General features: G+C 34.9%; 3 protein-coding genes across 3 annotated transcripts; 2 read left to right on the top strand and 1 right to left on the bottom strand.

Annotated features, from left to right (window-relative positions):
• The first annotated feature begins 569 nt into the window (after positions 1-569).
• LOC110691217 lies at positions 570-5,774 on the top strand. The gene is made up of 4 exons (XM_021868127.1): positions 570-1,232; positions 2,706-2,763; positions 3,575-4,007; positions 4,565-5,774. The coding sequence occupies exons 1-4, from the start codon at positions 984-986 to the stop codon at positions 5,592-5,594; spliced, it is 1,770 nt and encodes a 589-aa protein (XP_021723819.1). The 5' UTR covers positions 570-983; the 3' UTR covers positions 5,595-5,774.
• A 217-nt stretch (positions 5,775-5,991) lies between these two features.
• On the top strand, positions 5,992-9,574 carry LOC110691315 (amino-acid permease BAT1-like). Its single transcript, XM_021868237.1, has 2 exons — positions 5,992-6,800; positions 9,130-9,574. The coding sequence occupies exons 1-2, from the start codon at positions 6,672-6,674 to the stop codon at positions 9,430-9,432; spliced, it is 432 nt and encodes a 143-aa protein (XP_021723929.1). The 5' UTR covers positions 5,992-6,671; the 3' UTR covers positions 9,433-9,574.
• Positions 9,575-10,009: 435 nt separating this feature from the next.
• On the bottom strand, positions 10,010-12,601 carry LOC110691297 (two-component response regulator ORR25-like). The gene is made up of 6 exons (XM_021868218.1): positions 12,487-12,601; positions 11,942-12,385; positions 11,787-11,842; positions 10,842-11,361; positions 10,212-10,759; positions 10,010-10,072 (listed from the first exon to the last, which is right to left on the bottom strand). Exons 1-6 carry the CDS (start codon positions 12,599-12,601, stop codon positions 10,010-10,012), a joined length of 1,746 nt encoding a protein of 581 aa, XP_021723910.1.
• Between the last annotated feature and the right edge of the window lie 2,129 nt (positions 12,602-14,730).

The following is a 14,730-nucleotide window of genomic DNA, read 5'->3' as shown; positions in this document are numbered from 1 at the left end:
GAGGAAGCTTGGCAGTTGGTGGTGGCTGATTTTTTAAAATTTATTTTATTTAATTATTTAATTGTTAAAAAATTAAAATAAACTTTACCATAGTTAACTTTTAATAAAAAAACTATCATTAATGTTATAAATCATTTTATATAAAATTCGATTATTAAAGATAATTTGTTTTTTTTACAATTTACCATGAAAAAAAAAACTACTCACCATTGAAAATTTCCCAATTTTTTTTGGTGGTAAAATACAAATTTCCTAGAAACAAATATGTCTGGACATGTTCTCTTCAATTTAGGCACTCTTATTACTAAATATCATATCAGATCAGATTATAAACATTCAGATCAGACCTTTTAATTATCATTTATTTATTACTGAATATTGTTAATGGCATATTACAAAAAATTATGAAAATTACATATTTGAAAAGTTTATAATAAAACAAATGTAACAAGATTCATTTTAATAATATTTTTTTTTTATCATAGGTTAGTATTAACGTACGGTCAAAGTTTTTTAATCAAATTATTAAACCAGATCAGATCAGATTAGATAATAAAAATTCAAATCAGACCAGATCTCCTCCGGATGAAGAGAACAAGTCTTAAATTGATAATGGACGATGAATAGAATCCATTATTCACCATTGTCCGTAAAAGTTAGTTCTGGACAATCCGGGAGTGAACAAAAACAGACCAGAGTTTTATTATTGTTTTTGCTCGATTTAGAGAGGAAGCATCTGACCAGATTTGTGATGCAGCAAGTTAGGAATATACTTTTACCCCAATAAATCAATTTGTCTAAATAAATTATTCATTTCCTAATTTGTCCCAAATCTTGTTTTTCCATACCCTAAACCCATAAATTATTCAACTAATTATTTAAGGAGCAATCCAAAACCTTCATTTGATCTTGGCGTTAACCCCATTAAAGCTCTATGTGAGCATTTTGCATCTGATCTTTTATCAAAGTTTTGATTTTTAATAATGGCTGCCTCTGAAAATAAGGGTGTTGCAGTTTCTGGGAATGAGAAAAATGGGGTTGATCCAATACCCAATACCCATGTTTCATTTGGGCAATTGTTGGATTTGGGTGTTATTAATCAATTTGGGCAATTATTGGGTGATTATAGCAGATTGGATGAAGAGCTCTGGCTCTGTGATCTTGAGAATGATAAATCAATGGATGCTTTGGATAGTGGCTATGAAGGGCTTAAATGTCAAATTATACCATCTGTAAGTATTTCAAACTTCACACTTTTGTGCTCACTTAATTTCAGAAATTATCTTATTAATAGCATATTTTGATTTCTGTCACAAAAAAAAAAAAAAAAAAAAAAAAAAATTCTGGTTACGGATTTTTGAATCAGTTCTGCTGTTTACATGTCGATAGTAATAAATCTGATAATGACTTTATATATATATATATAATGATTAAATGAACTTATGTGTATTTTGATGTTGATTGTGTTGAGTGTCTGATTCTAGTGATTGATCATGTGTTAAGCTTTAATAATGTTGCACGATAAATTGAAGGTCTCATAGTGATAATGTGCTATTTGAGCCATGTTCCATAATTGGAACTTTGAAGGGTTGCAAGGAACCTATTGCACAATATGTCTGCTTGATGACATTGGCTAGTATCTTAAGTCCAAATCCAGATAATGAAAGGAATTTTCGGATTGTGTCGAATCTAGTGAAAGAAAACACGAAAATATTCCCAGGATTGAAGAGAAGTATCATAGAATCTTTATTTGTGAAGAGAAGTGGGAAAAGTCTGTGGAACGGTGTAGCAGTTGTTAGTTGTCAATGATATTTTAGGGTAAGGTTGCATACTGGTGAAGTTTCTTGGATTCTGTTTCAGCACAATCCATACTTCTTGCCATAAGAGAGGTGAATTGGGGACTAAGGATCATTTTGGATGACCAACTACTACTATTAAAAAGAAGCAATATATTCCTTGCTTCATTTGTTCTAGGTGGTCAGTAGAGTAGTAAGATTTGGAGGGTGAATAGTTTAATGTCAGATTAATCAACTTCTTCATCTTTTCTACTTCCACCTAACTATATATACCATATATACCTTCTTTTATGGTTAATTTATTTCTAAGAACCTTTGTAATTAATTTATTGTATCTCAATCTCATGACTTAAAATATCTCAATCTTTTTTAATTTTCTTATTTGGGTTTGCCGACGTATCATAATCTTCTATGTGACTCCTAAAATTAGAGGAAACATGTATTACCCCGCCTATCACTCTATTGTTAGGAAAGATACACGTTTGCTAATGGTCATATGTTATCTCATCTCACGAAATGTGACGAGATTGATGATTTAGTGCTATATTGTTAGTATGCATGGGTGTTGATTTCGTAATCACATGGTGTGACTAGCATACATACACGGCCCAACCTTCATTAAGGCTCAAAAAATAATGGACCCCAATTTCTAATCCCGTAAATAACGGTTTAATTTGAATTTCCCAAACTTGTTTTCCTAGTTTCCTTCCTCTTTTTCAAAACCGCCATTACTTCTGTCACTTCGACTCTTTATTTCCCTTTAATTTGCTCTCTGCAATTCTCTTTCTTCCCACTCTTTTCTTTAATTTTCTCTCTGCAATTTCGTCCGTTCTCTCTCTAACTTTTGTTCTATCTCCTCTAAATTTGCTTCTTTTTTCATCTCAATTGTCAACAATGGTTAAAATCAAGAAAACCAGTCGCAAGGGAAAGAAAGGATTGTCTACATGTACAATCGCTGATGATTCAGGTACTTTGAAACCCTAATTTTTTCGTTTTTACAATTTTTTTTATGATCGTTCTTTCTTTACTCGAATTTATCTTTACTTTTTGGTGTTTTGATGATTTTCTTCCTTGTATTTGATGTTTATTGTAATTTTTTACAATATTTTGTTGTTTTTTGTGAATTTTCAGCTTCTATTTCTTTGTTTATTGTAATTTCTTACATTATTGTTGTTTTTTTAGTTTTCCTGTTCAATTTCTTTCTTTGTTCACTTGATTTTAATTTTTTATTTCCCTAGTTTTGACCTAAGTTTCGAATTTGTTGAGTGGGAGTTATTCTAATTTAATCTTGTCAATCTCAGTAAATATATGTAATTTCTCATATTTTTGATGTTATTATTAGCACTCATTTATGTAGGGGTTACCTATTTTGTAGTTTTTTTTTGATGTTCAATACTTGTTTATGTAGGTGTTACCTATGTGATGGTTTTCTTAGGGTTAATTGGTTCTTTTTAGAGTAACATAGTTTTGGTTTGAACTATGTTGTTGTTTTTATGGTTATGGTTGCTGATTAGAGTAACATAGTTAATTGAGGTTTTTTTTTACTTGTTTGATGGTTTTAAGGGTTACTTTCTTTGTATATAGTTAGTATTTTTAGGCTTATTTGGTTGTATATCAGACACTCAGGGTTAGTGTTATTTGGTTTTGCAGAGGATATATATCAGGGGTTACTTGAATTTATATGATGGGTTACTTAAATTTACTTAATTCTATATCTATTGTGGGATATAATGAAGCTAATGATTCAAATCTGAAATCTGATTCTGTTGTGTCAACAGGGAAGGAGCATGTTGTTAAGACTAGTAAAAAGCAAAAAAACAGATCGGAGGATAATGCTGTTGATGTATCCCAGGATGTTGCTCGTTCTAGTAAAAAGCAGAATATAGAAAAGGATAATGAAAATGTTAAGGATTTGAATGATTTGCAATCTACTGAGGATATTCCTGCCGAAGATGTCAAATCTGCTGAGGATATTCCTGCTGAAGATGTCAAATCTGCTGAGGATATTCCTGCTGAAAATGTGAAATCTGTCAATGCGAAGAAACGAAGAGGTCGTAGAGCTGCTACTGATTCTAGTCAAGAAATTGATGTAAAGCCTAATGTTGAGGATGTGAGACCTGTCGTTGCGAAGAAACAAAGAGGTCGTAAAGTTGCTGCTGATTCTAGTCAAGTAGTTGAAGTTGTAAACTTTGAACAGAAAGGTCAACAGTGGTATGTTTACATTTCTTCTTTCATATTTATCGTGCTTTGGTTTACTTGTTCTTGTTTTCTTTTATATTAATTGTGCTTTGAATTACTTGTTTATGTGTTACTTTTTCCATTGTGAGGTTAGTTCAAAGGGGTTACTTATTATATTAGTTACTTGCAATTAGGGAAGATTTATAATATGGGTTACTTGAAATTAGGGGTTACTTACAATATGGGTTCTTTGTTTTTGTATTCTGTTTTGGCGTGTTATAAAATGGGTTACTTGAAATTAAGGGTTACTTATATATGAGTTAATTGAAATTAGGGGTTTCCAATAATATGAGTTACTTGAATTTAGGGATTACTTGAAATTGGGGGTTACTTGAAATTAGGGGTTAGTTACTGGTAATATGGTTTACTTGAAATTAGGAGATACTTGAAATTAGGGGTTATATGGGTTGCTTGAAATTAGTAGTTACTTGAAATTAAGGATTACTTGTTTTTGTGTACATTTTTGGGTATGTTTTGGTTTAGGGTTGACTTGTTTATGTTTTCTGTTTTGTATCTGTTTTTTGGTTCAGGGATGATGAAGTTGTCGTGCGATGCAGACCAGCTGGTGTTGTTCAATTTATGAGAAAGACAACTGATAAACAAAAGACAGCTGTCGAGTCTATTGGGTTTGGTAGTTTGGCATCAATCAAGCTAGAAATTTGTCCAAGGCAAATGATTCGCTGGCTTTGTGAACACTTTGATGCAAAGTCTTGTTCTTTTAAGCTACCTTCTGGACAAACTTATAAGCTAACAGCAGCTGATGTCCATGATGTTTTTAACATACCCATGGGTTCTTTTGCTATTCCCATTTCCGGTAGACAACGAGATTCTGAGTTGAAGGCTTCTTGGAAGAAAAAGTATACCGGTGGTAATAAAGACATAACTGTTCCACTTTTGGTTAACGAGATGAAAAGTGATAAGGGTATGTTGAAAGGTAATGATGAATTCAAAAGATGTTTTGTGATGTTTGCCATGGTTACATTACTTGCCCCCACAACAAATAGACAAGCTGATTTAAAACTAGTTTTAACTTTAGAAGATGTTCAGAAAACCAGTAGATATAATTGGTGTCAGTATGTTTTGGACGATCTATGTGATAAGTTGTCATGTTACAATGATTCAGTGAGATATGTTGCTGGGTGTGTACTTTTTCTTCAGATTTGTTATTTCCATAGGGTTCAAATTCAAGGCAATGTACTAGAGGATAGTTCATTGCCATTGATTGGGCACTGGACTGATGAGTTAATTAAAGAAAGGATAAGCCTTGAAAATGGAAATTATGGTCAATGTGTGTTAGATGAAGTAACATACCATGTTATCAAGGCTGGGAATGCTGGTAAGAGTACAAAGGTGCAAAAGAAGGAAAAAAATTTAGTTGAAGAGAAAAAAGAAGAGAACACAAGAAGAGAGAAAGAAGAAAAAGGAAAACAAGAAAAATTCCATGCTGCTACAAGCTGCCCCAAGAATGATAACTATGAAATAGGAAGACTGTTCAAGATAGCATGCAAAAGTAAAATTCCGCCATGGAGACCAATTACGACATATTTGGATGCCTCATAACCTCCACCATTTTTCCCACCAGTGCTAAGTAGAATGATAACTTGAATCAGCTGTGCCAGAGAGAAATCCACACTAGCTGTGACAGCCCACTGCCAATGAAAGATGATATAACCAAATGTATAGCCTTACTGTATAAACTGTTGAATTTCTAATAGCAAATGGAGTGTTTTAGCCATTTGAGATTCAGAGCATCATTCTTAGAATTACCTGACTAACAATGTTGAACCTGCAAGGTATAAAGGTGACATTCATTCTTTATTTTGGAGTAATAAGTATAAAAATATACATATGTAGTAATAAATTTGAAAATATAAATACATTCATTAAAACATTGACAAAAAACCAAAGTAATAAATTGAAAATTTTGTCAAAAACCACCCACTAAAAACACTTTTTTTTTTTGTGAAAAACCACCCACAATAAAAAATGTTGTAAAAACTCACCCACTACCGGGAAAAAGTCGTTGACCATATTTGCCGGTGTTGACTACCCTCCCCACCCCCTCGAAAATCCATAGAATTCACCGGAAAAGTCCGGCCGTCCCTCCCCTCTCTCCCTCCCCCTCAAAAACCCTTAAAATTCACTCCCCCTCCACCTCGAAAACCACTCTGACCACATTTGCCGGCGGTGGTATGGGGTTTTTCATTGTTTTCGAGTGAATTTTAGGGGTTTTCGAGACATCATCTCTGCTTACATTAACTTAGTTTAACTTGAATGGCAGACAGAGGAAACTAAGGATGCAGATACAAATGGACTTAAAGGAATTATTAGTGCCATTGGTATATCAATAATCTTTGGTTGGGCTTACATAATCGGATCACCTTTGCAGTCACTGATATTCCTTACCTTTTAAGTAGCGAAAATGATGCTGGTGGTTATGCCATAGCTCAAGTATTCTACCAAGCATTCAAAAGCAGATATGGAACTGGAATTGGAGGAATAATTTGCCTGTGCATAGTTGCTGTGGCCATATTTTTCTGTGGCATGAGTTCAGTCACCAGCAATTCTAGGTATACACTCTTCTTGATCATGGAAATTCTCTATGAGATCTCATAAAATCAAATATTTCTACTCAGAATGGCTTATGCATTCTCAAGAGATGGTGCCATGCCTTTTTCATCAGTATGGCATGAAGTGAACCGACAAGAAGTTCCAGTCAATGCAGTGTGGATGTCAACTTTCATCTCCTTCTGCATGGCATTGACGGTATGCACTAAAAAATGTCCATGAATCTTTTTAGTTAGAATGCACATTAATAATATCTGACTAGAAAATATACATGTTATGTGCTCCTACTTATGCATTGACATGTTATGGACTTGTGGTGATATCTTAATAATATAAAAGTTAGTTTGTGCAATGTGATAATATCTTAACAATATTAATGTTACTTTGTTTGTGCACTATGCATTAAGGGAGGAACTGTCTTGAATGGCACAATGATTGTACACTTGCAATACCACTTTAGTCCAAAAAGAGGCTGTGAGAAATGAAATTAGCAAATAATTCAGTGCTTATTTAAAAGTCTAAAAGATTCATCAGAAGGTTGTTTTCTTTAAAAGAACCTGATTTCAATGCGTTCATACACTCAAAAGGATATGTTGATGAACTTCCTCGCTATATCCTTCCATCCTGGAAAAAATAAGCCAGTCACTCATTCCTCAGCCAAGAGCTTGCTAGGCATGTCACTCTGCACACTTAAGCTGCTGCCAAACCGTTTGTACTAGCTAATGGGCACCATCAAAATTGATGATTGCATCTGAACCTAAAAGGACAAAATTCCAGCTTTTCAAATCATCAAAGGTTGGAATCGCTTTATTAACAATTTTCCAAACAAACAATTTCCATCTTGAATTTTTTTTTCAAATTCTGATAGCCTCATCCTAGGATTAGTTTTAATCAGGATAACTCTGCAGATCGAAAAATGCATTTCCCCATCAAACGGAATAAGAACCTATATATCCTATCTCTTAGGTATGCCATTATAGCATTTGCAGTGGTAAACGGAATAAGAACCAATTCAACTTTTCATTGTCTAGTTTGAGCACATATGTAACCTGCAGCTGTTATTGGAGCTTGAAGTATCTCTATGGTACTGTTGGACTTCATGTTTAACTAGGCCTTATGCAACCATCTTTCATTGCATATCATAATTTCCTTCCGTTTAAAATCATTACTTTGGAGTTTGGACAAATCGCAATAAAGTTTTGTCAAAATACCTGTAAAATTGTATAGAAACAAGTCAAAATCATTTTGGTTGTTTAGTAGAAATGAAACTAAACTAGTGATTGAAATCATATTAATTTATTACTGGCAGGAAGAATAATTTAGGCTATTGCTATCTTGGTTGCAATGACTCACATGTTACATCAATATTTTTTTCTGCCACTGTACTCAATATTCTTCAAAGGATTCAGAGTTTTATTACAGCTTTATGATGGGAGGGTAAGGGTTTTATGCATCCTATTTATAGGGTTAAAAATGTTCTTTTACTCACTAAAGGGAAGAGCTGGGGTGGTGAAGGGTTACATAAAGTTAAATGGCTGAACAAAGCACTATTAAAAATATGCTAGTTCACAATTATTAATATAAGGCCTTTTAACAGAAGAGAATATTCCTGCAAATTCACTTTTAACCAGTAGATGTTTAACATTTCCATAAAAAAGATAAAGAGATACAGTGAGAGGGGAATCTGGGGATCACCCTGTCGCAGCCCACATTTAGGTAGAAAGGGAAACTCAATATCAATAATTAAATGGAATCCAACAGAAAATTGTTCTGTCTCCATGAACTTTCAACTGATTTTCTTATATACCTAAAGTCGATTTTAAGCGCAGCCCCACCTTTTCTACCCTTCTTCCGATCAATGTGCTAAACTATTTACTTTGTATGAGCTATTAGATAATCATTCCTAGCAAATGTGATACCACAAAAGCATGTTGATGTATGGCTCTACTAGGGCTTACCGAGATCCATCATCAATTTCATGAACCCTGTTCCGCCTCATTCAAGTCTTCGTCTTCACAAAAAGCAACCTGGCACAGCTCTCTTCTTCTTAATTTCATTGTATTTTTGCACATTGCCTCTAGGATTCCTATTTCATTCCAGCCTTTTGGAGCCACTACTTTCAATTTGCTGTTCATATCCACTGTGAAAGTTATCCATGTCAGCATTTACACCTTTTGCAGTATTGCATCATTTTAGAATAGAACTTTTCCCTTTTAGTTTTGAAGTTCTGATCTTACACCATGATAGGAAAATTAGTTGATTTTTCCATATTTTTTTGCTAAAGTTTAAATTCTTAAACTTGTATTTAAACATGCTTACCAAGGATCATAAACTGTATAACTATTTGGCTGACTTGTAAAGTGCTCATGTTGCATCCTAGTCCTTTTCCAAATGTATCACTTTTTGTAGGATTAGGCATGGCTTGTACATTCATGCAAAGTTGATAAGTATATTGTTTATGTTAAGGATTCAACTTGCTCTATAGTATTTGGTCTTTTTCTCTTCATATTGTCTTCTCCTCTGGCAGTCTCTTGGAAGCCTGGTGGCATTTGAAGCGATGGTATCACTAGCAACTATTGGGCTGTATATAGCTTATGCCTTGCCTATCTTCTTCAGAGTCACCTTGGCTCGCAATTCTTACATCCCGGGACCTTTCAATCTGGGACGATATGGGATACTTGTTGGATGGATTGCTGTACTCTGGGTAATCACCATTTCTGTTTTGTTCTCCTTGCCTGCTGCATATCCCATTGACACAGAGAACCTTAACCATACACCTGTGGCTGTGGGTGGTCTGTTGATTCTCACAGTTTCTTCATGGATTTTATGAGCAAGGCATTGGTTTACAGGTTCTATTACAAATATACGTAATTGATTCATGAATTGTTTTCGCTCTTTGTAATATGAATGACAACACACATCTCAATTTCTAGCAGGTTTATGCCTTCCTATGATAGATTGATTTTACCTCATTTACAATATCTCTTATTTCTTTTCCCATCATCTTTCATTGAAAGGCCATTAGATTTGTTGTATTACTGTTCAACATCCTATATGTGAAAGCAGAAGTTTACTTTGTATGATATACAGTAAATCTATTTTTAGGTGACTATTTTTTATTGGATTGGTCTGGAGACAGATGATTAATTTGTAGAACAATTTGAAGCAAAATATAATAAAGTATATGCATCGTCGAGCCTGAGAACAAGCACAGGATTCATAAGCACCAAATACAGTAAATAAACTGGTCTAATTGTCTCAATAACAAGTCAAGATTGTGGTGCACATTTCTGAACGCACAAAATAAAGTTTAACAACCAAAACAAATAAAGAAAAAGGCAACTATTTTTTAAAGCATGTATCATCAAGGTTTAGATCAGTTCCACCCCGATGAAGTATCTTCCAGTTCACGCATCATTGCCAGTGTTGAAGCCCAAGCTCGTGAAATCACTGCCTGGATCATCGTTTATCTGTAAGCACCCAACAATAGCAACTGGTAAGTTTATAAACGAATAAACCCCCATAAAAATATGTTACAGCTTTTATAGATTTTTTCATATTTAAGCAGTGAGAAGTTCTAATAAGATGTTTAACCTCGGCTAAAAATACTTCAAAGATATTTTCTTCATCAGTAAGCTGATGTGTGTGGCTTGGGTCTGCAGTATTCGGGATCTCTTCAGTAGAACCTGTAACTCCAGCATCTTGAAGGACATTCCCAACTAAATCATTTGTAGGTTGTATAGCCTGATTTTCTAAACCATAAGAAGGAAAAAGGCTGTTGTTATTACTGTTAAAATTGGGAACATCTGGAGTCTGAAGTAATCCTGTTGTTTCGACCTGTAAGTTGTGCAAGTTGCTAGGATTCTGCATAAAAGATTCAACATAATTCTCCGTTGATGCATTTGAAAATTGGTTAAGGTATGGTGCGCATGAACTTAGTAAAGGAGAAGACCCTGGATTAATAATGCTTGATCCATTACATCTATAATTCGGAATAGCATTATTCCCCAGAACATTAGCCTGTCTGCTCACCAACTCGCCTGTACTCCTGAAAGCTCCATTGCTAAAATTTTCAGACTGAGAGGCATTTCTATTGTAGCTTGATGGTGAAAGTGCAACTGATTTAGTCTGTAAATTTGGTATGGAACTTGCATTCTCTGTTTCAGATCCAAATTTATATCGATTATGTACTCTTACAATTTTAAATACTTATTTACATGCTTAAATATGTAAACATACCTGTGCTTGTATTAGTCAAGCATGCATGTCGAATTTGATCAATCCTTCCTCTAAGAAGAGATTGATTGCCAGTGGTCTCATTAATTGCCAATTGGTTACTGGTGTTGAATAAATGTGAAGTTTTGTTCATAGAGCTTGTTCCATTCAGTATTACAATCTGGCTGACATTATTCCCAAGGTTAAGTCTAGTGGTGCCATAGAGTTGTTGTCCATATCCAGAGCCACTTAAAACTCTAGGACTCGGTAGACTTAAACCATGATTTTGAAGAAAGCGATAGCCCTGTCTTATAGCAGCAGCATTGCTGAGTACATTTTTTGGTTGTTGCCTAGGAGTAGCTCCTGACCTTTGAGCATTGGTTATAGCATAACTTGCATCTGGGAGAGCTTGTGTTGTATCAGTAGCACTTGTTGGAGTTGCTATATTGGTAGAATTCGAAAGACCCTGAACTTGTATTGTATCAGTGGCACTTGTTGGAGTTGCTACATTCGTAGAAGGATGATCACCCCGTTCTTTGTTTTTCTGTGGGAGGTAATAACAAAAGCTTAACTACTATACAACTATGTAAGTGCTTAAAAACAAGAGAAACATAGAGGATTGACAATTACATGTAAAAAAGAAATGGGGGGCAGGGGGGACGGGCAAGGAGAATGCCGTTTGAACTTCAACATGTGTTATAATATTGGCCGATTCAAGGATACTTGAAAGAGATAACTGTCGGGGATTGACTACTGCAAATTTCAGTATGTGAACAATATTTCAATCGCCTTATTAAGGAGCATTCATGATTGATTACAGAAATTTAAAGACTAACTATGTCGTTTTTCCTTATTGAATTTGACTTCATGTATTACTTGCAGGAGCTCAACTGCATAACTAAATTAAAAAGAAATAAAGTAGACAAAATGAATGAGCGAAAAACAAAACAGAAGAAGATGGCTTGTTACCTGAACTAAAGCAGCTAAATAAGCAATTCCAGGCCCTGGTTGTGCTGGAATAATCGCTTTAAAAAAAAATTAAGAGTTAGGATATTGTATATATTATGTGAATGTAAGCCTTTATGAGAAAAATTCAATAGATAACACGTATTTTGGTGTGTCACCTTCTTCATTGCCATTCATAAGTGCTTCCATAAACTTAGCATGAAGTCCAGTATTCCACCTGAGAATTTTCTTGTACTGTATTCTACCTGTCGAGGTTTCTGTATCACCGTTCAATGTTTTCTCATTACCGTACTGCACTCTTTTTCTCTTGTGGTTGTTCTCTGTATGCCTGCTAGCTCCAACTGCAATTGCTAAATTACTCGAAGGAGTTTCAGTCGCGATCTCTTTGCCTTTTCCTACAGAGATGCCTGTTAGTTGCTCATTCTGAGGCAACTCTTTTCCTGTTTTCCTGATATCAGTACGAGTTTTACTTCCATCTTTCCTAAACACATATTGCCAGAAATATTGAGCATCTTCCCGCCTTATAGGTTTCGTGCAAAGCTCACAAGCTCCTCGTTCCATAGCTTCAAAAGCCAATGGATCATGCTTCTTGTAGGTGGTCACTATAAACAATGAAATACTAGAATGAAATTGTTGCAATACACATTTCTAATAATGTTATCAATTGATTGAACTAGAACTGTAGAAAGTCTGTTAAACTCACAGACAACAGGGAGGTCTGAAACCATTTTCGCAATTTTAAGGAATGTAAAGCCGTCCATTTCTAGCATGTCCGTTGCAGCAATGACCAAGTCAAACTCATTTGCTCGTTCTTGCATCGTTTTGAGTGCTAAAATTGGGAATTCAATACTTGTAACTACCAAAAAACATGAACAATTAGCTTGAAATTTGGAATATCTTTAATACTACCTTTGTGTATTTCACTTGCATTTTACATGGTCTACAATCAACACCATTTATTAACCATTACTCCCTCCGTTTCGTATTAATCGCAACGAAAGGGAGCACGTAGTTTAAGAAAATATAGAGTAGGTTTATAGGCTTTAAGATAAAAAAAAGTATAGTTTATATAAGAGAAAAATGATAAAAAAAAAAGTGGTGTAAGTGGGATTGGTAGGAGAGAGAAATAATAAAATATTTCTGAAAGTGGGGTCAATAAGAGAAATAATAAATAAAATAATAGTGAGTCCTTGTCAAATTAGGAAGTGTTGCAATTTTTATGAAACGGATATAAAAGGAAAACATTGCGATTATTGCGAAACAAATGGAGTAATATATTTATTTGTACAGTAGTGATAAGGGAGAAATCCTTTTTTGAGCTCTGAATTTACAGAGCTTGAGTATTTTTTCCAAAAAAATGAAGAGCAGAAAAGGAAGAAGAAGAATGTAACAAAATAGAGAAAGAAAGAAGAGAGATAGAGAGAGGAAGATGGGGAAAAGTTCAGTGTATTTCTTAATGAGAATATTACACTGCACGCACTATATATTTAGCTCTCCTAATCAACCAAGCTAAACAGAATAAAAGCATCTTACAGCTAAGCATAGAATACGACAAAAGCAGCTAACAAACTTTGGCTAACAGAATTTCCCGTCAAATAACCAATTTGCAAATGTATTTATTTTCCATCTGTAACATACTCTCCCTCAAGTCTCAGAGAGAATAAAGCCAGGATACTGAGCTTCAAAGTCTTGCTTAGCCATCCAAGTAGCATCATGCCTAGGCCTATTCTGCCACTGTGTTAAGACTTGCTCTTCCTGCTCCCCAGCTAGCATCACAGTTCGAATGTCCAATAAGGCAGCAGGAACTAAGGTATCAGCATTAGTATGGCTTGCCATATCAAGTATAACAGCAACTTGAGGCAAGGTTCCTCGAAATGCCTTAAGTTGTGACACATGGAAATACATTATGTATTTTAGCAGAAATAGGCAGCTGAATCTTGTAGGCAGCTTTACCAATGACTTCCACTACCTTAAAAGGACCATAGTACTTTGCTGCAAGCTTACAACTACTTTTGTGCTGAACAATTTGCTGTCTATAAGGATGTAATTTCAGCCAAACCTAATCATTCACTTGAAAAGTTCTTTCTGATCTCCTCTTGTCAACTTGAGCCTTCATTCTATGTTGTGCCTTTATCAAATTAGCTTTAAGTAGCTTGAGTATCTCTTCTCTTCTCATCATACGCCTATCCACCAATTCATTGCTTGATTCTCCAGGTAAATAAGGCAAATGTAAGGGAGAGCGTTGACAGTACACAGCCTCATAAGGGGTCATACCAGCTGAGGAATGATAATGAGTATTGTACCACCATTTTGCCATGGGCAGATATTTGCACCATTCCTTTGGCCTGTCACTAGTCATGCACCTCAAATAGGACTCTAAGCACCTATTACAACTTCAGTTTGCCCATCAGTCTCAAGGTGATAAGCAGAAGATAATAAGAATTCAGTCCCATGCAAAGAAAATAATCCTTTCTAGAATTGACTCAAAAATATTGAGTCCCTATCACTCACTATGCTCCTTGGCCACCCATGCAATTTAAACACATAGTCTAAGTAAACCTGAGCCACATCAACAACTGAAAAAGGGCGTTTAAGAGCCATGAAATGAGCATACTTAGTTAACTTGTCCACCACCACAAAAATACAAAGGCAAACCAGTGATGAAATCCATTGAAATATCAGTCCATATTTGCTCTGCTACTGGCAAGGGTTGCAACATGCCTGGTTTAGCTGAAGTATCATATTTAGAAGCTTGACAAATGACACATTTTCTGACCAAGTGACTAACATCTTTGGTCAGTCCTTTCCAATGAAAAATGCCCTGCCTTTTCAATGTCTGATCTCTGCCTGAGTGTCCTGCTTCTAAAGAGGCATGCTGACACATGATTAGCTTTTCCCTGATTAGGATCTGGTCCCACCAGCACCTTGCCATGTTTTTTGAGAAGCC

Source organism: Chenopodium quinoa, unplaced genomic scaffold (assembly GCF_001683475.1).
Source record: "Chenopodium quinoa cultivar QQ74 unplaced genomic scaffold, ASM168347v1, whole genome shotgun sequence".
Taxonomy (NCBI): Eukaryota; Viridiplantae; Streptophyta; class Magnoliopsida; order Caryophyllales; family Amaranthaceae; genus Chenopodium; species Chenopodium quinoa.
This window is presented reverse-complemented; position numbering and strand designations above follow the sequence as displayed.